This window comes from Podarcis bocagei, assembly GCF_964188305.1.
Source record: "Podarcis bocagei genome assembly, chromosome: 14".
In the NCBI taxonomy this organism is placed as follows: Eukaryota; Metazoa; Chordata; class Lepidosauria; order Squamata; family Lacertidae; genus Podarcis; species Podarcis bocagei.
In genome coordinates, this window is record NC_138139.1 from 19,013,206 (window position 1) to 19,039,039 (window position 25,834).

General features: G+C 46.5%; 2 protein-coding genes across 7 annotated transcripts in view; one reads left to right on the plus strand and one right to left on the minus strand.

Annotated features, from left to right (window-relative positions):
* WDR93 (WD repeat domain 93) overlaps positions 1-7,837 on the minus strand; it is a 31,907-nt gene extending 24,070 nt beyond the window's left edge. For 3 of the 5 annotated variants that reach the window (XM_081171136.1, XM_081171132.1, XM_081171135.1), the window contains exons 1-4: positions 7,723-7,837; positions 5,716-6,044; positions 4,715-4,925; positions 1,748-1,812 (exon numbers count right to left, since the gene is read on the minus strand). In XM_081171136.1, coding sequence (XP_081027262.1) covers positions 1,748-1,812; positions 4,715-4,925; positions 5,716-5,982 — 543 coding nt within the window. In that variant the 5' untranslated portion in view covers positions 5,983-6,044; positions 7,723-7,837. Of the gene's footprint in view, positions 1-1,747; positions 1,813-4,714; positions 4,926-5,715; positions 6,045-6,572; positions 6,729-7,658; positions 7,688-7,722 lie in introns of those variants that run through there. The other 2 variants (XM_081171134.1, XM_081171133.1) reach the window with 2 other exon arrangements.
* Positions 133-17,429, plus strand: PEX11A (peroxisomal biogenesis factor 11 alpha). 2 transcript variants are annotated; one of them, XM_081171323.1, is made up of 3 exons: positions 133-425; positions 13,357-13,472; positions 15,694-17,429. In XM_081171323.1, the coding sequence occupies exons 2-3, from the start codon at positions 13,376-13,378 to the stop codon at positions 16,248-16,250; spliced, it is 654 nt and encodes a 217-aa protein (XP_081027449.1). In that variant the 5' UTR covers positions 133-425; positions 13,357-13,375; the 3' UTR covers positions 16,251-17,429. The 2 variants fall into 2 exon arrangements, with proteins under 2 accessions (XP_081027449.1, XP_081027448.1); XM_081171322.1 differs by lacking the exon at positions 133-425 and adding an exon at positions 7,835-8,010.
* Positions 17,430-25,834: the final 8,405 nt, after the last annotated feature.

The window sequence follows — 25,834 nt, forward strand, 5'->3', positions numbered from 1 at the left end:
ATATTCTGAAATTAGAGCGGGCTGGGCTTGTGGAAGCTGGAATGCCAAGTCGGGAAACCTGATCTGGCAGGTTTGTTGCAAAAGAAGCTCTTTTGTCATTTATGTGTTTGACTCTGAGCACACCACCTTTCATTAGAAGACTCTGATGAAGAAACCTTGATGTTCTGCCAGGGAAATGCACAATAAAGCATACGTGGCTTTATCACATTCATCATTGCCTCCAGAGTTCAATAGAAGTAACTCATTTTAACAGTTGGACTTGGCTGCAGATAAGGACTACACAGTGGGGAAAGCTGTGCCTATTGATTTTCCGCCTGCCGCTGGACGGTTGATGAACGCAGAGGACCTCATTCAGGAAGAAAGCTGGCATCAACAGGAAGGTGGACCATCAAAACACTCAGCCCAGAAGTGACAGTTCTATGCAGGTAATGCAGAGTATAGGCTGGCTGCAAGAGGCTTGGAAGGATAAGTATAGTCAGGGCTGACACATCCAGTTTTGCTGCTTGAAGCAAAATGAAAAAGCAGCACCCCACCCTCTCCGCTGCTAGTGGAGAAGCAAGCCAGCGCCGATTTCCAGTGAGATCTCACCAAAATCTGGCGAGATCTCTCACACTCTGCAAGATCTTTCAAAATTTCAGCAAAAAATTGCCAGAAATTGGCAGCAGAGGCAATGGGGTGAGACTTTCTGCTGCCCAAAGTGGCTGCTTCATCTTGCCTTGTAGGTGGGCCAGCCCTGAGTATAGCAGATATGTAAAAACCTTGAAGCAGCACCAGTCGGGACTTTTAGCATGCATGCATAAAGTCAACAATAACTGCTGACATAGTACAACCAAAATTAAGTCCCATTAATATTTACGGGAAAGGATATGCTAATGGTTCAATTTTATACACACATACTAAGTAGCAAGCAACAACAAAAAAATCCTTCCAGTAGCACCTTAGAGACCAACTAAGATTGTTATTGGTATGAGCTTTCGTGTGCATGCACACTTCTTCAGATACACTGAAACAGAAGTTACCAGACCCGTCTATATAGTGAGAGGGTGGGGAGGGGTATTACTCAGAAGGGTGGTGGGAATAGGTGATTGGCTGATAGGTGTGGTAAACCTGTTGACGACCGTTAAGGACTGCAATTGGTCTTACAGGAAAAAACAAGGGGTGAAATGGCTAAAATTGGCTTTATCATGTATGTATCATGTAGCAAGCCCTCCTGTACAAATCCTGTACAAAGTCAGACCTACTTTGGAGTAAAGATGCATAGGACTGAGTCATGCATCTCTTCCACTGGCATCTGTGAGACTTCTTATGGTTTAAGTTTGGCCGCTGTCGGTCATTCACATTTAACCTCATTTTACATTCAGACCGAGCCAAAGCATGTTTACTCAGATGGCCTACTGAGTGAAATGGGACTTGTAAGTAAGCAAGTCCAAGTAAGCATGCAGAAAGTTGGGGCACTGTTTTAGAAACACCACTGAAAATATAAACACCACTGAAAATACAGGTCTTCCAAGTAAAGCAGGACCGTTATCAGGCTGTATATCAAATAGTATGGGGAAAAGATGTGTGTGTGTGTGTGGTGTGTGTGTGTGAATAATTATACATATGGATGGATGGAAGTGCCTTTTACTTAGAATTGTACCAATATGGGTACAATATGGGCACAATGGATTTGGATAACTGGGTTTTCCAAAAGCTGAGATTCAGACAACCAGTAACTATAAGAGATAGATATATAGTGGGGACTCACCACTTCATTTATGGCTTTTATAGACAGCAGATTCTCCTTGAAAAAGTAAAAAAGACGAGCAATACCTGGAACACAACAACAGAAGAAATTGCACTAGGATACCTTTTCTTTCATGTTCATTAGCACATCAGGTTTCCTCTTTTCCATTATCCATTAAATGACAAGTCTTATAAATGATCAGTTTTCCCTTCGGAGAGTTCTGAGAGGTGAAAATACTAATTCCTGCTCATCCATGAAGTTCGCTCGTGACCTTGGGCCAGCTACTATCTTGTAGCCTAACCTACCTCATAGAGTTGTGGTGAGGGTAAAATAGAAGCGGGAGAATCGTGGATGCTGTGCCTTGAGTGCCCTGGAGTAAAGGCAAGATATAACATCTGCATAGCTGAGGAGCAGCCCTGCTCCTTTGAGCCCTAGCATCTCATGCTACCCGGCTTGCTGCTTACCTGTGAACATCTCTTACCTGTGACCATCAGCAATCCAGCAAGTCACCAACTGGAGAAGCAATAGCAAAAGGGGGTGGGTTTTATGTAGCAAAGGGATCTCTGTAGTTAAGTGGCAGAGAATCTGCTCTGCATGCAGAAGGTCCCAGGTTCTATCCCTGACAACAGCTGAGATTAACTTATCTAAGTTAGCCATGGTCATTCATCTCAGTGGGTTTACTCTGAGCAGGACTAACATTGGCTATGATCCAATAGAGATGGTGCTGGTTTGAAACACAATGGAAAGGACCGGTGCTGTCATGCTAAAATCCCAATTCCAACATAGTATGGAACAGGCCTCCTGATGAGATGGTATCTGCAGTTTCATAAGGGAAGAAACATTATTTCAGTTATCCTGGTCCCAAGTTGTATAGTGATTTCTGCACCAAAACCCGCACCATGAACTTAGCTTAGTAGCTGGCAGCCAGTGCAATTCTTCCAGCAGCAGGGGAACATGCTGGTGGTATCCTGTCCCAAGTTCAGCTGCTGAATTTTGCACCAGCCCAACTTCAAGGACAACCCTACATAGAAAGCACTGCAATGAATTGCAGTAATCCAGCTGGGAGGTTACTACAGCATGGAGAGCAGTAATTGTACTATCTTGGTAAAAGGGAATCCTAGCCACTGAGGTCACCTGAGCTCCAGTCACAGAAATAAATCCAGGAGCACCTCAGGGGAAGTATATCTATAGTAGGCAATTGATCAATTATCCAGACTGGAATTGGTCAGGCAGTGCACCTCCATCTTGCCAAGATTCAGATTCAATTTGCTGACCCTCCTCCAGCCTACCATCAAGCCCAGGTGCTGGTCCATGGCTTACACAGCTTTCCTAAATTAGATGATACACAAAAAAATAGAGCTGGGCATCATCAGCGTACTCATCACACCTTACTCTCTTATTTGAAAAAGAGAATGGTTGCTAGCGTGGGGGCAGTTTCTTGCAAAATCCGAGTCATGCACCAGTTCTGGCACAGAACTGGCTGAATGTGGGTATCCAAGTAGCAGGACAACTCAGACATATGACTACAGAGCTGCTTCAGTTGCCAAAATTAAGCTGAAAAAGACAATAAACAACATAGTCTCGGGCAGGATTTGTGCTTCTTAGTTGTCATTAAAGCACAGGGAGGTTTTCAGAATACAACCAGGCAACGAGAAAAGGCATGGGGCCACTATGTGGTTCCGCTCCTTCCTCCTGGGCCGTGTTCAGAAAGTGGTGGTGGGGGATGAGTGTTCAGACCCCTGGGCTCTCACTTGTGGGGTGCCTCAGGGTTCTGTCCTCTCCCCCATGCTTTTCAACATCTACATGCAGCCGCTGGGAGAGATTATCAGGGGGTTTGGGCTGGGTGTTCATCAGTATGCAGATGATACCCAGCTCTACCTTTCTTTCAAATCAGAACCAGTGAAGGCGGTGACAATCCTGTGTGAGTGTCTGGAGGCGGTTGGAGGATGGATGGTGGCAAACAGATTGAGATTGAATCCTGACAAGACAGAAGTACTGTTTCTGGGGGACAGGAGGCGGGCAGGTGTGGGGGATTCCCTGGTCCTGAATGGGGTAACCGTGCCCCTGAAGGACCAGGTGCGCAGCCTGGGAGTCATTTTGGACTCACAGCTGTCCATGGAGGCACAGGTTAAATCCGTGTCCAGGGCAGCTGTGTACCAGCTCCATCTGGTACGTAGGCTGAGACCCTATCTGCCCGTGGACTGCCTCGCCAGAGTGGTGCATGCTCTGGTTATCTCCCGCTTGGACTACTGCAATGCGCTCTACGTGGGGCTACCTTTGAAGGTGACCCGGAAACTACAACTAATCCAGAATGCAGCAGCCAGACTGGTGACTGGGAACGGCCGCCGAGACCATATAACTGAAAGACCTACATTGGCTCCCAGTACGTTTCCAAGCACAATTCAAAGTGTTGGTGCTGACCTTTAAAGCCCTAAACGGCCTCGGTCCAGTATACCTGAAGGAGCGTCTCCACCTCCATCGTTCTACCCGAACACTGAGGTCCAGCACCAAGGGCCTTCTGGCGGTTCCCTCACTGCGAGAAGCCAAGTTACAGGGAACCAGGCAGAGGGCCTTCTCGGTAGTGGCGCCCTCCCTGTGGAACGCCCTCCCACCAGATGTCAAAGAGAACAACAACTACCAGACTTTTAGAAGACATCTGAAGGCAGCCCTGTTTAGGGAAGCTTTTAATGTTTGATGTATCATAGTATTTTAATATTCTTTTGGAAGCCGCCCAGAGTGGCTGGGGAAACCCAGCCAGATGGGCGGGGTATAAATAATAAATTATTATTATTATTATTACTATGTGATCCCGAGCAAGCCACTTCCTTCCTTTAGTTCTCCCTTCTGTAAAATAGAAACAATACAGATCCCTCTCACAGGGTTGATAGGACAAACATAACAGAGGCCTGAGCTCCTCATAAGACAGGTGGGATAGAAAATAGTGTAGAAAACATAATTAATTTGCAGATGGGTGTTAAATATACTTACCCAGCTCATCCACTGAACCAATGAGATAGGAGCTACTGCCAAAGTTTGAAACCTTGATGGCACAAATCTCAACGTTGGCTGCCTCCCAAGCACATACCTTCTCGCATGTGGGCTTTTCACATGTAGGTATGCTGAAGACAGATAGTCCCATAGAAAAGCCAATGAAGATGAATTCTCCAGCGGCTACCATGCAGTTTGCCCTTCCCTCAACCTGGGAATATGGAAAGTGAAGAAAGCACAATGCCCAGCTCAGCAATTAATCCCATTACATGCATTAATGCACTGCTGATAAATATTAGTGTTATTTTCAATGCTGCCATATTAATAACCACACTAGCCATTTTGCACACATGTTAAAGGTAAAGGTAAAGGTACCCCTGCCAGTATGGGCCAGTCTTGACAGACTCTAGGGTTGTGCGCCCATCTCACTCAAGAGGCCGAGGGCCAGCGCTGTCCGGAGACACTTCCGGGTCACGTGGCCAGTGTGACAAAGCTGCATCTGGTGAGCCAGTGCAGCACACGGAAACGCTGTTTACCTTCCCGCTAGTAAGCGGTCCCTATTTATCTACTTGCACCCGGGGGTGCTTTCGAACTGCTAGGTTGGCAGGCGCTGGGACCGAGCAACAGGAGCGCACCCCGCCGTGGGGATTCGAACCGCCGACCTTTCGATCGGCAAGCCCTAGGTGCTGAGGCTTTTACCCACAGCGCCACCCGCGTCCCCTGTTAAATAACCACCACAGTCTGTGCTTACTGCAGTTCATTTCCCTCTTACCTCACCATCCCACCCACTAACAATCATGTGTATATTATATGCCTACCACCTCAGAAAAACACTTCATACATATGGTGAAGTAGTTTCTAGTCCACAAAAAGCTTATGCCATAATAACTTTGTTAGCCTTTAAGGTGCCACAAGACTCTTTGTTATAGCCTACTGAATTCATTGGGGAGCTACTGCTAAGTAAGAACTAATCATCCCACAATTTGCCCGGGAATGAGTACCTGGAATTCAGATGAAGGTGGGTACTTTGGGGGCGGAACCTTCGGCTGCCTGGTTTCCTGTAATGGTTGCGGCCCCTCAACAATTTCCCAGGTCCGCTCAAGCAAAAGATTCACCAGTTTATTGATCATCCGATAAGGCTGAGGCAAAAAATCAAGGTACTCATATGGATCTTTCAAGTATATGTCCTCTTCTTCATCTTTCTTAATCCAGTCCTTTTCAGTGGGTGAAGGTATGTCCAGGGGCTGCTTCCGGAGGAAGACGGGCATTTTTGTGCCACTTCTATTGTCCCTCTACAAGAAGTTTGGCAGCTTTGAATATTAAGAAAGCCCTGTAGTAAAATATAATCTGATTATTGATCAGGTATTTCCCCCCACTCAAAAGCAGTTCATTATATTTTGAGAAGCAATACCTGCTTCATACCACAACCAAAAGGGAGGGTGAGGACAGCACTATGGTGCTGAGGTCCAGCATTTGGGCTTCCCATAGGCATCAAGTTAGCCACCATGAGAACAAGATGCCTAACTAAATGGGACTTTCATCTGATCCAGCATAGCTCTTCTTATGTTCTGCTCTACCAGAATAGAATTCAGTGTGACTGTGTTCCTCACTAGAAAGCAAATATGCCCCTGACTCCTCAGAAGTAAAGTTCAGGAAAGTCTTGCTTGATAAAACAGATAAAACAGTGCTCTCCTACTAGGGATCCCCAGCAGATGTTATTCAAAGCCATGCTGTCTCCAACACTAGACTAATAACTTTATCGTCCAAATGGATACTCAAGTGGGTGAAACCCTGGATCAGTTGCTTTCCCTCAGCTACCTCACAGGGCTGTGTGCAGGTGTGTGTGTTTTATAATCACCTTATACACTAAAGGGCTCCAGAGAGTGTAGATGGTTCCTACTCCCAGTTGAATCTGCACAACCACCCTATGAGGTAGATTACACTGGGTGTGCCTGTGTAAGCAGCCCAAGGTCACACAACGAGCTTTATGGGTACGTGAGGGATTTGAACCTGGATCTCCCTGGACCTAGTGTCATAATAAGAATTATTATTATTATTTATTTGTATCCCACGTATCTCACTGAGTTGCCTCAGCCACTCTGGACAGCTTCCAACATATATAAAAACAAAATAAAACATTAAAAAAACTTCCCTATACAGGGATGTCTCCTAAAGGTGTTTTACACACACACACACAGAGAGAGAGAGAGAGAGAGAGAGCGCTTTTTTTCCTTAAAAAAATGTTTAGGGGTACTCTCATTTTGACACAAGAAAACCCCCATTTTATAGTTCAAATTGGGAAAATTAAATACAGTAAATGGACAAAAGTACAAAGATGTTTAGGGGTTTGTGTCCCCCCCCCCCAGAAAAAAGTACTGTAATATATAATTTATACTTTTTAAGTATAATTTATACCTTTTAATTTATAATTTATACTTTTCAGATTTATACATTTTCACTGATTTCAAAACTTGACTTCCTCCCCCGACTTCTGCAGTTCCTTAAATTTATTTTTAACATCTTCTGCATATCTACATTAACTTAATTTGTTCATTTATTAATCTTCTTTAAATATATACACTTATGAAACTGCAGGTTATTGCAGTAATCCCGCCAATGTTTTCAATCTCTTTACAATTTATCTGTAAATATTCAATAAACCATTCTAAAGGTTATATAGTTCCTCATCTCCACTCTTACTCTCAAACCAACTGGCCCCATTTAAAAAAAAAGTGCATGTGAGGAAGATAAATATGTGTGTGTGTGTGTGTGTGTGTGTGTGTGTGTGTGTGTGTGTGTGTGTGTGTGTACACACACACACACACACACACACACACACACACACGGTGCTGAGCTCCAGAGACATGTTAATGAATCTTATTAATTGATTTCACAATAACAAATCACAACCCCTTACTCCGCTTTCCAAACCCCAGCCCCGCACTTATACACGTGTACACGCGCGCACACACACACACACACACACACACACATAAAGCACCCTGCACCTGTTTCCGGAAGTTGACACGTTGCCATAGTAACCCAGACCCGGAAGGAAGGAAGGCCAGCCGTTTTTGAGAGGCTGGGCGATCTACGGGCGGGGAGGCGGGGCTAACTCTGACCACGCCCACTCCCCGAGAGCCAGCTGATCGCACAGGTGGCGCGTTGCGGGAAGTTCCGTGTCGGGGTTCCGAGCTGCTTGGCCGCCGTCCGGCGTGGGGTTTGCCGCCGCCTTTGCAAATGGAAGCGTTTGTGCACTTCACCAACCAGACCCAGGGTCGAGATCGGCTCTTTCGGTGAGGGGGGAAGGAAAGAGGCGAGTGGGTGGGCGGGCTGAATGGCAGGTGTCCTCCAAAAGTTTTGGTTTTGTTTTAGCTTTATTTTGCATTTATTGCTAAAGGCACTTTTAAGGCGGTGTTCAGATAGAGTTGTCGAATTCGCAAGCCTTTCCCACCACACCAAAAACAGAGAGAGAGAGAGAAGCAATTGTGCAATCCTATATACTCGCCGTGCTTTTTTTCTAAAAGTTTAGGGGTACTCATTTGGACTCAAGAAAATCACCATTTTAGAGTTCAAATCGGGGGGAAATAAATACAGTAAATGGACAAAAGTACAAAGATTCACAAAATGTTTGGGGGTATGTGTACCCCCAGGAAAAAAGCACTGTATGCTCAGTAGTAAAAGGTAAAGGTAAAGGTACCCCTGCCCGTACGGGCCAGTCTTGCCAGACTCTAGGGTTGTGCGCTCATCTCACTCTATAGGCCAGGAGCCAGCGCTGTCCGCAAACACTTCCGGGTCACGTGGCCAGCGTGACAAGCTGCATCTGGCAAGCCAGCGCAGCACACAGAACGCCGTTTACCTTCCCGCTGGTAAGCGGTCCCTATTTATCTACTTGCACCCGGAGGTGCTTTCGAACTGCTAGGTTGGCAGGCTCTGGGACCGAACGACGGGAGCGCACCCTGCCGCGGGGATTCGAACCGCCGACCATGCGATCGGCAAGTCCTAGGCGCTGAGGTTTTACCCACAGCACCACCCGCGTCCCTATGCTCGGTAGTAGCTCCCGTTGAACTCAGAAGGACTTACTCCCTGGTAAATTAGGTTGTAGGATCTCTGCCTTAAGTACTGCATACAACTTCATAGAAATGAAATGCAACCCAGGAACACCCCTCTGAACCAGGCATAGGCAAACTCGACCCTCCAGATGTTTGGGGACTACGACTCCCATGATCTGACCAGTGGTCAGGGATGATGGGCGTTGTAGTCCCAAAACATCTGGAGGGTCGAGTTTGCCTATGCCTGCTCTAAACCATAAGGGGTGTCCCCTGCCTGAAACCCTGGAAAGGCTGCTACCAGTCCGAGTAGGCAGTAGATTATTATAGAATCATAGAGTTTGAAGGGAAGCCGAGGGTCATCTAGCCCAACCCCCTACAATGCATGGTGCCTTCGTTCCATATCTTTAGGTGCCAGCCAAAAACATTCCTCTTTTCCTAGGCCTTTGGCAAATTTAACAATCTGTGGTCCACAGCTGTCCCTGGGTAGGTTCAAACTGCCAACCTTCTGGTTAACAGCCAGACCCATTGTGCCAACATACTGAGCTCGATGGGTCAGTGGTATGACTCATAGAACAAACATAAAATACTGCCTTCTACTGAGTGTAACACTGGAGCTAGGAAAACTGAGGTTCAAATCAAGTCTCCACCCCCGTCATTCAGCCCAGATACTGAGGTCCAGCTCCGAGGGCCTTCTAGCGGTTCCCTCCCTGTGAGAAGTGAGCTTACAGGGAACCAGGCAGAGGGCCTACTTGGTGGTGGCGCCCGCCCTGTGGAATGCTCTCCCACCAGATGTCAAGGAAATAAACAACTCTCTGACTTTTAGAAGACATCTGAAGGCAGCCCTGTTCAGGGAAGTTTTTAATGTTTGATGTTTTATTGTGTTTTTAATATTCTGTTGGGAACCTCCCAGAGTGGCTGGCGAAACCTAGCCAGATGGGCGGGGTATTAATAAAAATAATACTAATAATAATATCAACATGAAGCTCACTGGGTGACTTTGGGCCAGTCACTAGTTCTCAGCCTTGCCTATCTCATTGGGCTTTTGTGAGGATAAAAATTAGGCATGTATTGTCTGAGCTTCAGGAGGCGGAAGTGGCTTATAAAAGAAATTGATTATAATTATTTTTGAAACTGCGGTGCTCTTGTCAGCAGCAGTTTAATCTGGAGCAATGAACAGCTGATCTCTCGATCTCTCTTCTGTGAAAACCCAATCATGTGAGGAATAGCAAAGCTAGTTATGTTTAGCCTGGAGAAGAGAAGTATTCACATATCTGAAGGGCTGTCGTGCAGAAGATTTGGCAGACTTGTTTTCTGTTGCCCTGTGTGGTGGATGACCCTTGCTCCGAAAAGCGTGGTCAGAATTAAAGGGTTCAGGAACTCAGACCAGACCGAATTTCATCAAATCATGCACAGACTTTACTAAAAGAAAACTCTACAAGAGAGGGTGGGGAAGCAAATCTGTTATGATTGCATTTTTATGAGAAGCTTTTTGAACCAACATGGAAACCATTACCAACTATTCTTCAAAATTCACACTCCTTTGATTTTTGCGAGGCTGGTCTCCCGACAGAAAATGTACACATCAATGTATATATCTGGGGAAAGTGTGCATGAAAATACATTTATTGGTGAAAGTAGCACATAAGCATGCAATACAGTGGTACCTCAGGTTAAGTACTTAATTCGTTCCTGAGGTCCGTCCTTAACCTGAAACTGTTCTTAACCTGAAGCACCACTTTAGCTAAGGGGGCCTCCTGCTGCCGCCGCACCGCCGGAGCACGATTTCTGTTCTCATCCTGAAGCAAAGTTCTTAACCTGAGGTACTATTTCTGGATTAGCGGAGTCTGTAACCTGAAGCGTATGTAACCCGAGGTACCGCTGTATATTGGAGGGGGAGGGATCCGCTTGCAATGATGTGTGTCTTGGTTGGAACGGCATACAAAAACAGGTAAAATTCACGTGGAAAAATACTGGTGGATTTTTATGAGGATTAAAAAACAAAAAACAAAATAACAGCCACAAATTTCCGGAGAAATGGACCTTGAGCTTGTTTGGAGGTTCTAGCAGGGGAGCGCAGCTATCGTATACCCTTGACCGAAGAACGGTACACTCCTTCTATCTGGGATGGTCGTCCTCTTCCACCGAGCGCGCAGCTTCGGGAGGGACGCACATGGAGCGGTGAGGGAGGAAGGGGACACCCGCCTAGCCAGCCAGATCAGCCGAATCAACCCTGGCGATCAATGGGGTGACAGATGTCACAGCCAGATCGAAACCAGGAAAGGGGGGGCGAGAGCTTTGGAATCCAAAGGGTGTACAATTATATGTTGTTTTATGTTATTATGTTTTTTAATTAGTTTAAAAACTGGGAAATTTGTGGAAGGGAATGTAGGTCGACCTTAGAAAAGGATACAAATGATGGGCATTCTGGTTCAATTGAGGTTTACAAGTTAAATTCGGTTAATTAAGAAGAATTAAGTAAAATATTAATAAGGTTAAAGTTGGAGATAAGAACTTGCTGAGTTAATTATTGGAATTAGGATGCAAGAAGGGGAGGTGTGGGGAAGTCAGGGAAAGTGGTTAAGAAATTAAGGATTTGAATTTATGCATGTTTGTCTTTGTGTTTGTGTGTTTGTGTTATGTATTGTGTATGTTTATATAAACTGTGAAAACCCAATAAAAATTTTATTTAAAAAAACAAAAAACAAATTTCCGGAGAAATGTGGAGGACTCAACCTAAGGCTGGAAAAAATGAGAAAGTTAATAGAAGTCAAAAAGGACAGGTTCATCCATCCCTGGTAGTGCTAGAAAAACAGGAACGCAGCTGATGTGCGAAGCAGCCGAAGGGAGAATGCTGCCTCATTTAGTCATAACTCAGTAATAGGGCAAATTCTTTGCACACAGAAGGTGCCAGATTCAGTCCTTGGTATTTTTGGGAGATGCTGTAAGATGCTCCTGTCTGAAATTCTGTAGAACTGGTGCCAGGCAGCCTTTGCCAACCTGACGCCCTCCAGATATTTGGGAGGAAACAAAGCACAGTCCCTGGCTTAGATTCGCACCTCAATCGGGGGTCATGGTTTGTTTTCTAAACAGTCCAGGAAGGCACATCATTAACCTTGGTTTAGCACAATGTGTGAACTGGGCCAGACTTTAGGAAAGAAATGGGAGTCAGGGAGATGCTTGCATGCTCCAAGCCAACACATTTCAAGAATACCTGCTCTTACTCTTGGGTGTTTGCTAATAATATACATTTTTAATTTATATATTTTGATTCATTTACATACCACTTAATCATTTCTAGGTGCTGGACATAAAAAAAAAACAACCCACAGAAAATGGGTCAATAAAACAATACAAAGTTCGAAGGAAACCAAAGACCACCTTTCAATGCTTGCTGGAACAACAAGCCTATAACCAATAACCGTTATAGGAGGCTGGCTGTTTGACCACAAACTTGACATGAGCCAACAGTGTGACGCTGCAGCTAAAAAAGCCAGTGCAATTCTGGGCTGCATCAATAGGAGTATAGCATCTAGATCAAGGGAAGTAATAGTGCCACTGTATTCTGCTCTGGTCAGACCTCACCTGGAGTACTGTGTCCAGTTCTGGGCACCACAGTTCAAGAAGGACACTGACAAACTAGAACGTGTCCAGAGGAGGGCAACCAAAATGGTCAAAGGCCTGGAAACGATGCCTTATGAGGAACGGCTAAGGGAGCTGGGCATGTTTAGCCTGGAGAAGAGGAGGTTAAGGGGTGATATGATAGCCATGTTCAAATATATAAAAGGATGTCACATAGAGGAGGGAGAAAGGTTGTTTTCTGCTGCTCCAGAGAAGCGGACACGGAGCAATGGATCCAAACTACAAGAAAGAAGATTCCACCTAAACATTAGGAAGAACTTCCTGACAGTAAGAGCTGTTCGACAGTGGAATTTGCTGCCAAGGAGTGTGGTGGAGTCTCCTACTTTGGAGGTCTTTAAGCAGAGGCTTGACAACCATATGTCAGGAGTGCTCTGATGGTGTTTCCTGCTTGGCAGGGGGTTGGACTCGATGGCCCTTGTGGTCTCTTCCAACTCTATGATTCTATGATCTCAATTGGGAAGGAGTTCCACAGGCACTGAAAGAATGGCTTCTAAAAGTTATGAGCCATGGGATACCATCAAGGGACTCCACAAAGATCACAATGAATGGGCCATGATATAAGGGACCCATATGAGCAACCAGTGTAAGTTTTTAATCACCAATGCTGTGTACTGGTGGTAGTCTGTCCTCATCAAACGCAGCATTTTGCACTAGCTGGAATTTCCGGATCAGCCACGATGGTCGCCCCACACACAGCATGTTGCAGTAATGGATTCTTGATTATAGTGTGCGTGTCCTTGTGTGCATGTTCACACTGCTTGAGTTGCCTCCTAAACCAGGAAACATAATTGTGTGCGTAAGGATATTTTGTGAGCAGTCGCCCCAAGGAAAAGGATAGTTCTGTCCCTTTGATGCTTCTGCCTTAATTTAATTGTGGGAGAGACAGTCCTGTCCCTCTGCTTTTGCCTGTGATGTGAATTGGGTTCTCCGTGTTTTTCCTCCCCATTCCAGAGCAACTCAGTATGCATGCATGCTGCTTAGCTATATGTTAGAGCATAAGACCAGCCGAGAGGAAGTGATAATGAAGCTCAAAAACCTGGAGGCGAGCATGCGCTCCGGCCGCAAGTGTAAGTATGTTTTCTTATAAGGAAATACCAAAAGAGAGAGAGAGAGAGGCACGTCTTTTGTAGGCATAATCTGGGGATGGGGAGCAGAAAAAAGGACCAGTTGCAAATGCACAAAAGCAATATATAATTGAAACAGATCACAAATGATGATGAAAACAGTAGAGCCTGTGTTGCTGCACTTGAGCTACTTTGGAGTCCTGTTAATTGAAATGAGAAGAGCACATGCTTCTAATTCTTCATAAGATCTATCAAAAATGGTCTGTTGTAGGGGTGGGGGACCTTTGAAAGCCCAAGGTCCACATTCCCTTCTGGGCAACTTTATGGGGGCCACATGGCAGTGGTGGGTGGGGCTAGAGGCAAAATGTATGTAAATGTTATCTTTGTACCATAAGCTAGTTGGTACACACCCACACAACCCCACTCCAGCCAGCCAAGCACAAGGCATTATCAGAGTTCAAGGACACGTTCCAGACAGGCAAAAACAACCAAGGGGGGTGCAAAGCAGGACCAGTGAGGGGTATGGTCTGGGGACAGTATCAAAGGCTAAATAGAAAATTTTGGAGGACTGCATTCAGCCAATGGGCCTGAGATCAAACACAACAGAGGTTTTTGCAAGGTTTTTTTAAATTAAGTAATTTGCATTAATTATATGTGTGATTTCATTGATGTAGACATGAATGGACATAGTGACTCAGGCTGCATTTCATCCACCCTTATACCTGGAAATGCTCCATTTGAGGAGGACATGCTTGCACATAAAATCCTATACATCCTCCTTTGCTTTTGCACAGTTTCAGCATGTCACCTTAATTGGCTTTTAATAAATAAATTGCTCAACATGTAAGTAAGCAGTGTACACTGGGGGGGGGGGGAGCCAAGTGGTTGAAATAGTTTTAAAATCCATGACTGATTCCCAAGGGCAGATCTTGCCTGTTAGCTTCCTTCTAAAACTGTGTGGGAAAGGGGGATGCTGTGCTCGCCATGAAAATGTGCCCTGTTCTAGAGATCTGAGCCCAATTCTTCCTGTATAAGTCTTATCTCCTCCAATATCCAGCTGTTGGTACCCAGTGTGAGGTATATTGATGGATCTTGGATTAAGTTCCTATACCAGAAGCATCCATGTCTGTTGACTGGGTGATGAGGTTTGAGGGTTTTGTTGTTGTTTTCAATCAAACAGTGTATACCTTTTATGAAATAGGAAAACAAAAAAATGAAAGCTGCTTTATCATTTGCTTGTTGTTGACACGTCCACTTACCGTACCTTTAACGGTCAGGCGGCTTTTCGGCCTAGCCTCATCCCCATTCACAATCTGGCAGTGACGGCTTGGTGGGGAGTGCCCAGCCAGCAAGTGTGGTCTTCTGGAGGATAAATTGAGGCCTGCCCAGCCTCTTCACCTCGTTCTCCTTGGCGGAATACTTTTTGTGCAATAGGTGTGCAAGTCTACCCATCTCATCACCTTTTGTATTGCTGAAGCCATGTAGTAAATCTGTTTTGTTTTTAAGTACTCTTCTGCTCTGGTTCGCCAGAAGTGGCTTAGTCATGCTGGCCACATGACCCGGAAGCTGTACGCCGGCTCCCTCAGCCAATAAAGCGAGATGAGCACCGAAACCCCAGAGTCGGCCACGACTGGACATGATGGTCAGGGGTCCCTTTACCTTTACTTTACTCTTCTAAAGACCCTAACTTGCATTATGTGTTGCTGTTATATATTGTTCGCTTGCCTGCAAGAAGCTGATATTTAGAAGACTGTAGGACCCTGTCCATCCAGCCAAATGATGGAGTGTAATTGGGATAATAAATGCGATTAACTCCAGCCAGTTCCAGGTGGGATTTTGTGGGTGGGGTTCACTCACAAACCATCAAATTCAGGATGTGCTGTTAAAGTGGATTTGGCACTCTTGTGCAACCAGCTGGCTTCGTGTGCGTGTGTTTTTGTAAGCACTTTCCCTACACATATGTATATACATACACACAAGATATGTATATTTGTGGTAAGGAAAGTAATGGGAAAATCCCCTGAAAAGTGTGTGTTGGGGGAGATAATTGCTTTACATTATGTCTTACAGTCACCCCCACAAAAACATCATAATGTATGCTCAGTGAACGGTGGCTGTCGTATAATCTCCTGTGCAAACTTTGACCAAGCAAATTGGGATGAAAGCTCAGTAAACAGACTGTCTGGAAACAAGGCCATTCTAATAATTGTGGGTTCTCTTGCAGTGTTCAGGCTTGGTAACATGCTGCATGCCTTCGTTTCGGCCAGACACGCCTCCCAGTTGCCAGATTTGGTTCCCCGCTGCTGCCTGACTGCCTCCAACCTCAACCGTGTCCTGTACTTCATGTGCGACACTGTCTTGTGGGTGAAGAGCGTGGGGCTCATCTCGGATATCAACAAGAAGAAGTGGCGTAGCCGGGCGACCAAATACTACTACTATTCCCTGCTGATAAACCTGGTCAACGACTTGTATGAGCTCTGCTGGTGCATGGAGCAGACTGCACGGAAAGAGAAGCTTCAAGGGGACTCATCTCGGCTCCAGAGCTTAACTTCTCTGGCAACTAGTGGCCTGCAGCCATTTCTCCTCCTTCTCTACATCACGCTGAAGAAACATCCTCCTTTGCTTCTGGACACGGTGAAGAACCTTTGCGATCTCTCTAGTCCGTTGGACGTGCTGGGAATCTACAAAACCAATCCTGGAATCATTGGGCTCTGTGGCCTTATCTCCTCCTTGGTGGGGATCCTCACCATCGCCGTCCCACAACTGAGACTGAAGCATTGACTTTTGACACTTCCCTGATGGCTTCCATTTTGCAGAGCAGTCCTTTGGATATCAAGTTGAATTGGGTGGGCTTCCTCTGTCTTGTCAGCGGACTTGTTCTCTGCCACTGCCTTCGTTTCCGCCTCTTTCCTCATATGGTTTTGCCGCCCTTCGATGGGAGACGGCATCAATCAGTGATGGCATCAGAAAGAGTGTGTCGGATTTATGTGCAAGCTAAACAAGCTATAGCTTAGGCCCCCACTCTCTTGGGGGGCCCCAAAAAAATTTAAAGGGGAAAAAACCCACTGGGTGTACTTTGATAAAATACATACTTTGTTATGTGCAAATGGCTTTAGATACCTATTAGGTCCATAAATTAACATATAGCATCTATTCGACACAAAAAACAGCGACAATTTGTTGTTGACAAAGGACAGCTGGACATATAAAAGGCCCCATTACCTTCAGTAGCTGAGGGCCTCATCAAACCTAAATCCAGCTCTAGGAAAGACTGAAGGAAATGACTTCGGAACTATGTAACAAAGAATGTGAAATTGTACAGTCAAGATTTGGGTCTGAATGTAGAAAAAAATGGCCCGCGGCCCACATGAGACTTTGGCTGAGGGCAGTCAGCGGGTTATGTCCAATGTAGCACTAAACAGATATTCTGATCTCCCCATCTCCTCCCCTGCTCACCCTTGAAACCTATTCTGGGGGCTTTCCCTAACCTTCCAGAGCAGATTTGGGAATGGTGAGGGGGGTGTAGAATCCTCTAGCCCTAATCCTTACACTGAAGTCTTGTTGAATACCACACAGTTTATCTTTCACTGGAGAACTGAAGTTGGTTTGGAATCACAGAATCATGGCATTGTAGAGTTGGAAGGGACCATGAGGGTCATCAAGTCCAACCCCCCTGCAGTGCAGGAATCCTTTGCCCTTGAACCCATGACCCTGAGATCAAGAGTCTTGTGCTCTGCCAACTGAGCTATCAGAGGGGTCATATCTCAGGCTATGGGCGCTTTCACATCTGATCTAGTTTTGCAAGTTTTTTGTTTTGTTTTTTAATCGCTTCAAAAACTTGCCAAGCTGTTTGACTAGAGGCTATAGTGGGAAAGCAAAGCCTTGTAAAAAAAACCCCAACAACAACAAGACTGTTGTGTGTACAACTTCATTTTATCCAAATGCTGCTTCCAGTCAAACAGAATACAGTGGTGCCTCGCAAGACGAAATTAATCCGTTCCGCGAGTCTCTTCGTCTAGCGGTTTTTTCGTCTTGCGAAGCAACCCTATTAGCGGCTTAGCAGATTAGCGCTATTAGCGGATTAGCGGCTATTAAAGGCTTAGCGGCTATTAAAGGCTTAGCGGATTAGCGGCTAAAAGGCTATTAGCGGCTTAGAAAAAGGGGGGGAAGCGGGGGGAAATCGGAACACTCGCAAGACGTTTTCGTCTTGCAAAGCAAGCCCATAGGGAAAATCGTCTTGCGAAGCAGCTCAAAAACGGAAAACCCTTTCGTCAGGGGTTTTTCTGTCTTGCGAGGCACCACTGTATATAAAAGTGCAAAACCTAGTTCACCTTTTGTATAATGACATGAGTACGCATACTATGAGGAAACCATTTGACTCTTTGGAGAGTGGGGAACTTCTCCCCGCACCCAAAAGATGTGAAGGCATGGGGGGGAGGCAGAAAAATGTGCTGTGGGAAACAGTGTGGCTACTGACTCTTGATATGAACTCTAAAAAAGGTAAAGGGACCCCTGACCGTTAGGTTCAGTCACGAACGACTCTGGGGTAGCAGCGTTCATCTCGCTTTACTGGCCGAGGGAGCCAGTGTACAGCTTCCAGGTCATGTGGCCAGCATGACTAAACTGCTTCTGGAGAACTAGAGCAGTGCACGGAAATGCCGTTTACCTTCCCGCCAGAGCAGTACCTATTTATCTACTTGCACTTTGTGCTTTCGAACTGCTAGGTTGGCAGGAGCAGGGACCGAGCAACGGGAGCTCACCCCGTCACGGGGATTCAAACTGCCGACCTTCTGATCGGCAAGCTCTAGGCTCTGTGGTTTAACCCACAGCACCACCTGAGTCCCTTTATGGACTCTATGACTGCCCAAATACAGTTGTACCTTGGAAGTCGAACGGAATCCGTTCCAAAAGTCCGTTTGACTTCCAAAACGTTTGGAAACCAAAGCTCGGCTTCCAATTGGCTGCAGAAATCTCTTGCAGCCAAACGGAAGCCCCTTCGGACGTTTGGTTTCCAAAAATAGTTTGCAAACTGGAACAGTCACTTCCGAGTTTGCGGCATTCAGGAGCCAAACCTTTCAAGAACTAAGTTGTTCGAAAACCAAGGTACAACTGTATGCAATTGCAGGTATCCAGGAATTCTGTACATGTTCTTTATAAGGCTACCTCCTGGCCCATATTTATCCTGGCCAGTCTGCAGATTCTCACTCCCAGCCTCCTAACATATAGGGATGCCAGGCCTAGCACAGAATATGCCTTACTTTCTCAGATAGCACTGCCTTTCTTGTTGCTTATGGTAGTGGGAAAATCACTTTTTCCAAATGTCACTGGGTGAATGCTTTGTTTGTGTTTCCCTGCCCCCTTGTGGGGGGGCATGTGGGGGTGCAGTGTATGCACACAGATGAATCTGAGTTAAGGCACAACTTACTTTACAACAAAAGGAAGGGGTTGCTTTGCAACAAAAGGAAACCATAGGTCAGCCGTAGTTGGAGAAAGGCCCGAGGAACAAGCTGGGTGGCTTGAGACGGGAGAACATTGTGCAATGTTGCCAGCAATTTTGTAAGGTTCCGAGCAAGCAATCTTAGCATTATCAGAGCTTCGTGGTTCTCCCCTACACACACACACACACACACACACACAAACTTCCAGGCGGCAGTAGGTTTTGGTTTGGTTTTGAAAATTAAGGGTGTAATAGGATACATTAAGGGGACGCAGGTGGCGCTGTGGGTTAAACCACAGAGCCTAGGGCTTGCCAATCAGAAGGTTGGTGGTTCGAATCCCTGCGATGGGGTGAGCTCCCGTTGCTTGGTCCCTGCTCCTGCCAACCTAGCAATTCGAAAGCATGTCAAAGTGCAAGTAGATAAATAGGTACCGCTCCGGCGGGAAGGTAAACAGCGTTTCCATGTGCTGCTCTGGTTTACGCTGCTCAGAAGCAGGCAGATTAGTCACATGACCCAGAAGCTGTACGCCAGCTCCCTCGGCCAACAAAGCGAGATGAGCGCCGCAACCCCAGAGTCGGCCACGACTGGACCTAATGGTCAGGGGTCCCTTTACCTTGGATACTTTAAGAGCCCGGCTCTTTTGGTGTAGAGGATGCAAGTTGACTTTGGAATTCCATTTCCAATGCAAGCCTGCAGGTTTCTGAGTTTTAGCAAGTCATCAATTCCCCCCCCCCCCGCCGCCGCCAAAAAAACCACACCCCTACTTTGCAGGGTTGTTGTGAGGCAATCCAGTGTACAGCTTCTTGGAGGGACGGGCAAATGAAATAAGCAAACAAGAGTCTAGGTTGTCTGGTCTCAGAAGGTGGTGGACTCCCCTTCGTTGTAAGATTTTAAATAGAGGTTGTATGGTCATCTATCAGGGATGCTTTAGCTGTGCTTCCCGCATGACCCTTGGGGTCCTTTCCAACCCAACGATTCTAGTTTTCCTGCTTCTTACTCTCTTAATATTTTTAACTGTTCCCTTTTGCCGAGGATGCTTTTGACTGCACCTATAAGCCCAACAGACATAAACTCATGACATAGAAATGCACTGTCTTCTTGTGTTCAACAGAATTCTGATGAAAGTAATGAGATGTATTTCTGTCTCATGAGATTAGGGCTGTTGGGCAATGCTAGCAGGTGCCGTCAGAATCGCCCTCCAAAAGAAGATACTGTATTGAAAAGGCTCATTTTTAAGACTAAAATCTGGGAGTAAACTGTTGGGAGCTCACACATTAGGATTTCTAAAAGCTATGAAATTAAGCCATATTTGTGTGACTCGGGACAGGGTGGAATCCTTTTCTTGGTGCCTTTTAATCTTGCATATTGGGAATTTTTTTAACGGTGTTTATATTATAAGAGATTTTAACTTATGCTAATATTTTGAATATGTTGTAAGTTGCTTTGTGACCTTTTTCAGCAATGAGCAACTAACAAGTTTAATAACATGAATTTTAAAGAGCACCCATCACCTTGGATATCACATTATCTGGAATAAAAGCTGCTATACTGTACTTTCATTTTTTCCAGAAAAAAAAGAAAAGCAATTGCAAACTTCTAAGTTTGAATTTGAGTCTTGTGTTTGGTTTGCACATGGTAGGTGAAAAAAGTCACTGATAGAGAAATTGGTGTTTGTTCCTTTCTAAAAAGGGAATACAAGAATGGAGCCTTGAAATGTGTACTTCACTGTTCAGCTAAAGAGCTTCACCCAGCTGCTGGCTTTGCAGCCTAACCAGACCTTAAGAGGAATGAATTCCTGTGGAATCTCTCAAGAACAATCCGATTCAGCAAGATGTCTGTCAGCCTCCAGATTGTCACATCAAAAAGCAGATCCCCTGCTGCTTCCAATTTTTTATTGCTTCTTGTAAAACCATCTTAGAGGACATTTCAGCCTTCTTTCCGCTTTGCAACATACATTCAAAGGTGGTTGGAACTGAATAATGTAGGTCCGCCTTTCTCAACCTTGAGTTCCCAGATCTTGTTGGACTACAACTCCCATCATCCCTCCCCACTGGTCCTGCTAGCTACAGATGATGGGAGTTGTAGTCCAACAAGATCTGGGGACCCAAGGTTGTGTAAGGCTACTTTAGGTGGTAAAATGTGGTTTAAGCACCAGCTCACCCCTATGAATTCAGGCCTTGGAACAGGGATGGAGAACCTGTGGTCTTCCAGATGTTCTTGAACTACAACTTCCATCACTGCTGACCAATGACCATGTTTGCTGGGCCTGATAGGAGTTGAAGTCCAGCAACATCTGGAGGGGCCACAGGTTCCCCATCCTAACTGTTCTGCAGCTTCATTGATAAACCGTGATGTGGCACCTAGCAGCGCTCCTGTGAAGCTCTTGAATTTTAAAGCCTATTCTTCAGCTGTTTATATTCCACTATTTGAGTTTAGCAGGTCTCACTGCATGCATCTCACAGACCTAATTGCAGGCAAGAATGTGTAGGATGGCAGTGTTGTACAATAAGATGAGTCAATCAAGTGTTCTGCTCTTGTCTCAAACAGAACAAGAGAACGGTATAACAGCCAGTGTTTGCATGTTGGATGGGAAAGAAGCAGCACATCATTCATTTGAATAGTTCCCTTCACATGAAAGGGCCATGGCTCAGTGGAAGAGCGTCTGCCTTTCATGCAGAAGGTTGCAGGTTCAATCCCCAGTACCTCCAGGTAAAGGTAAAGGTAAAGGGACCCCTGACCATTAAGTCCAGTCGTGACCGACTCTGGGGTTGCGGCGCTCATCTCGCTTTATTGGCCGAGGGAGCCGGCATACAGCTTCCGGGTCATGTGGCCAGCATGACTAAGCCACTTCTGGAGAACCTTCCTGCCGGAGCGGTACCTATTTGTCTACTTGCACTTTGATGTGCTTTCGAACTGCTAGGTTGGCAGGAGTAAGGACCAAGCAACGGGAGCTCACCCCGTTGTGGGGATTCGAACCACCGACCTTCTGATCGGCAAGCCCTAGGCTCTGTGGTATAACCCTCAGCGCCACCCGCATCCCTATCTCCATGTAGGGTTGGGATAAAACTCCCTGGCTGAGGCCGGCAGCTTCTTCTGGTGTTCCTGTAAATTTAGCTGGCAAGCACTTGCAGGACTGTAGGCAAGGAGAGACAGAGACAGTGAAGGGGTAACTCTCATGTGCTTGGCATGAAATTTATTCCAGGTCCAAATGTCTCCCTGAGGAAGGACTTGTTCTGAACCATGTTGAGCCCAGAATAAATTTTGTTTTCAGCCCCTAGTTTATTTTATTCATTTGCCTGCCATTTGTACTTTCCCGGTTTTGCGGCTGGTTGTCTGACAGGATTGTGGCCAAAAGGGAGAAAGGAGAGAGAGGTGACAGCTTGCCCTGGTGAACTCTGAAATGCAGAACATCTTCAGGGGAAAAGATTAAGGGTGCAACCTCTCCCCGCACTCCAAAAGATGAAGCAGCAGCCCATGGAGGCCTGAGAATGCTCAGTGGCCATACAATACTGACCAACGGTTCAATGGGAATGAAATAACAAGAGGGAGGAAGAATGGTGTATCCTGGAAATGGGCAGGGCGGGCAGAAATGCTGAACAGGAGCCCTCAACCCTGCACTTGACACTTCCTTAATGGCAGTCCTGAAGATACAATCACCCACAATGCTTTGATCTTATGGTAGCTATTTTAAATCAGAAATAGCCAGTGCACTTTCTTTTTTTCTTTAAAGAAATGTTTAGGGGTACTCTCATTTTGACTCAAGAAAATCACCATTTTATAGTTCAAATCGGAGGGAATAAATACAGTGGTAGCTTGGTTTGCAACCATTTTGGATTACAACCACTTTGGATTACAACCACGTCAAACCCTGAAGTGGGTGTCCCTTTTTTTTGGATTACAACCCATTTTTTTTTATTACAACCCATTATATTTTTTTGGGAGGCCCCATTGACGAAAACGCACCTTGGGTTACAACCTGTTTTGGTTTACAACCGGACCTCCGGAACAGATTACGGTTGTAAACCAAGGTATCACTGTACAGTGAATGGACAAAAGTACAAAGATTCATACTATGTTCATACTATTCATATTAAGGGTATGCGTACCCTTGAGTCTCTCCCCACCCCCGAAAAAAAGCACTGGAAATAACTATCCTGTGTGGGTCTGTGGATGGGAGTCTGAAAGTGTAACAAGGTGGGGAATGGGTGCTACTTGTTTCAAAGTGCAAAGCCAGGATTTACGGCTGCTGTGCATTTTCTTTCTGTGCATGTGTTTCATTGGGCTGAAAACCAAGTGGTCTGATTTAACCCCATTTCAGTCTAGGACAAGGAGCACTTGTGCTGTGGGATGGTGGCTGCTCTCTCTCTCTCTCTCTCTCTCTCTCTCTCTCTCTCTCTCTCTCTCTCTCTTGTCATCTATGCCAAGCAGAGTTTCCTTTGCCAAGTGCCCAGCCCGCTGTTGGGGAGCAACTGCTGCACTTTGGACTTCTGTCTGCGGAGAGGAATGATTAATTCCCAGACCTAAGGAAATAATTTCCACTTGGTTGCAGCAGCTTTGCTTCTTCACCTATATTTGTGGCAACAATGGATTTGAGGAAGGAGGAGGAGGAGGAGGGGAAAGCCATACAGAGACACGGGCTGGTTTGAAGGGCCAGTTGACGCTGGAAATAAAGTCTAGGCCCTGTTGCCAAAATGCCTGGTCTGAGACCACTGGTGGGTCCCATCTGCACTATGCATTTAAAGCAGTATCATACCACTTGAAACAGTTTTGGCTTCCCTGCAAAAAAATGGGGGACTGTAGTTCGTTATGGATTCCGGAGAACTGGTAAGAAACCCCTATGCTACCATTTGCAGAGTGATTTAACAATCCATTTTCACAGGAAACTCTGGGAATTGGAGCTCTAGGAGGGCAATAGGGGGTCTCCTACCAGTTCTCAGAACCTGGAGCAAACTGCATTCCCCAGGATTTTGAGAGGGAGGAAGCCATGGCTGTTTAAAGTGTTATACAAATAGAAACACTGGCTAGAGCATGTGCTTCTGAAGACAGCTTTGTTTAGGGAAGTTTTTAGCATCTGATGCTTTATTGTATTTTTAATATTTTGTTGGAAGCCACCCAGAGTTGCTGGGGAAACCCAGCCAGTTGGGCAGGGAATAAATTATTATTATTATTATTATTATTATTATTATTATTATTATTATTATTATTATTATTATTTTCTCCAGTGCCTATACTATAGAGACATTCATATTAGCCTCATCTCCCAACTAATCCCAGGGCACACAGGATGTCATCCCATCATCCCTAGCTAACAGGACCAGTGGTCAGGGATCATGGAAATTGTAGTCCCAAAACATCTGGAGGGCCGAGTTTGCCTATGCTTGGTTTGGACGAATCCCCAGCAGGGCTGGCAGCACAACAGCAAGAGCAGGGCTCAGATCCGCCGCCTGAAGCAAATGGCTTCACCTTGCCTTATGCACGGACCACCCCTGTGCTCAACAGCAACAATTTAATTCAGCTCTTACTACTCCTACGTATATTCATAATCACACTGTCAGCCGTTGATATATTACAAGGCACAATCAGAATGCAATTTGAGCTTCAGGTGCTTATGGAATGTACCGTATTTTGCGCCCCATAAGACGCTCCGGCCCATAAGACGCACCTAGTTTTTTGGGGGGGAAATAAAGAAAAAAAATTTTATTCCCCCCCCCCCAGGTGCGGGGCTGGAAGAACCAGGTCGGGGAACAGTGGGAAGGCACGCTCTGCCTCCCCGCTGTCCCCCGAGCTTGTGGGGCTGGCGATGGGGAGAAGTGCACCAGTCCCGGGAGGGCAGGCAGCTCTGCGCCACCATCCCGAGCGGGGCAGGACTTAGCGCCCCGCTCGGGATGGCGGCGTAGACCTGCCTGCAGTCCCGGGACGCCAGGCAGCTCTGTGCCGCCATCCCGAGCGGGGCGGGACTTAGCGCCCCGCTCGGGATGGCGGCGTAGACCTGCCTGCAGTCCCGGGACGCCAGGCAGCTCTGTGCCGCCATCCCGAGTGGGGCGGGACTTAGCGCCCCGCTCGGGATGGGGCGTACACCTGCCTGCAGTCCCGGGACGGCAGGCAGCTCTGTGCCGCCATCCCGAGCGGGGTGGGACTTAGCGCCCCGCTCGGGATGGCGGCGTAGACCTGCCTGCAGTCCCGGGAGGGCAGGCAGCTCTGTGCCGCCATCCCGAGCGGGGCGGGACTTAGCGCCCCGCTCGGGATGGCGGCGTAGGCCTGCCTGCAGTCCCGGGACGGCAGGCAACTCTGTGCCGCCATCCAGAGCGGGGCGGGACTTAGCGCCCCCGCTCGGGATGGCGGCGCAGAGCTGCGCTGGTCCCAGGACCGCAGGCAGCTCTGCGCGGCCACCAGGAGCGGGGCGGAGCTTCTCCCCCGGCTCCCGGTGGCCGCGCAGAGCTGCGCTGGTCCTGGGACTGCAGGCAGCTCTGCGCAACCCTCGGAGCCGGTCTCCCGAGGGTTGCGCAGAGCTTCCTGAAGCCTGGAGAGCGAGAGGGGTCGGTGCGTACCGACCCCGCTCGCTCTCCAGGCTTCAGCGAAAGCCTGCATTCGCCCCATAAGACGCAGGCACATTTCCCCTTCATTTTTGGAGGGGAAAAAGTGCGTCTTATGGGGCGAAAAATACGGTAACCAAAAATGTACACATTAACTTGAGCACTTTTTAAGCAAGGAAGCCAGAGACAGAAAGATATCCCAGAAGAGGAACTGGCAGTGCATCCCCTGAAAGCACCTGATTTTTTTTTTTTTTTAAAAAAAGGTTTAGGTGCTTCCTGAAGATCTGGAGACTCTGACCCAAGGGGATATAATTTGTCCCTTTGGATGTATGATTTGCCTCTTGCAGATTTGGCCATTTGAAGATCACAGTTGGGCAATGTTTCGGGCATCCGC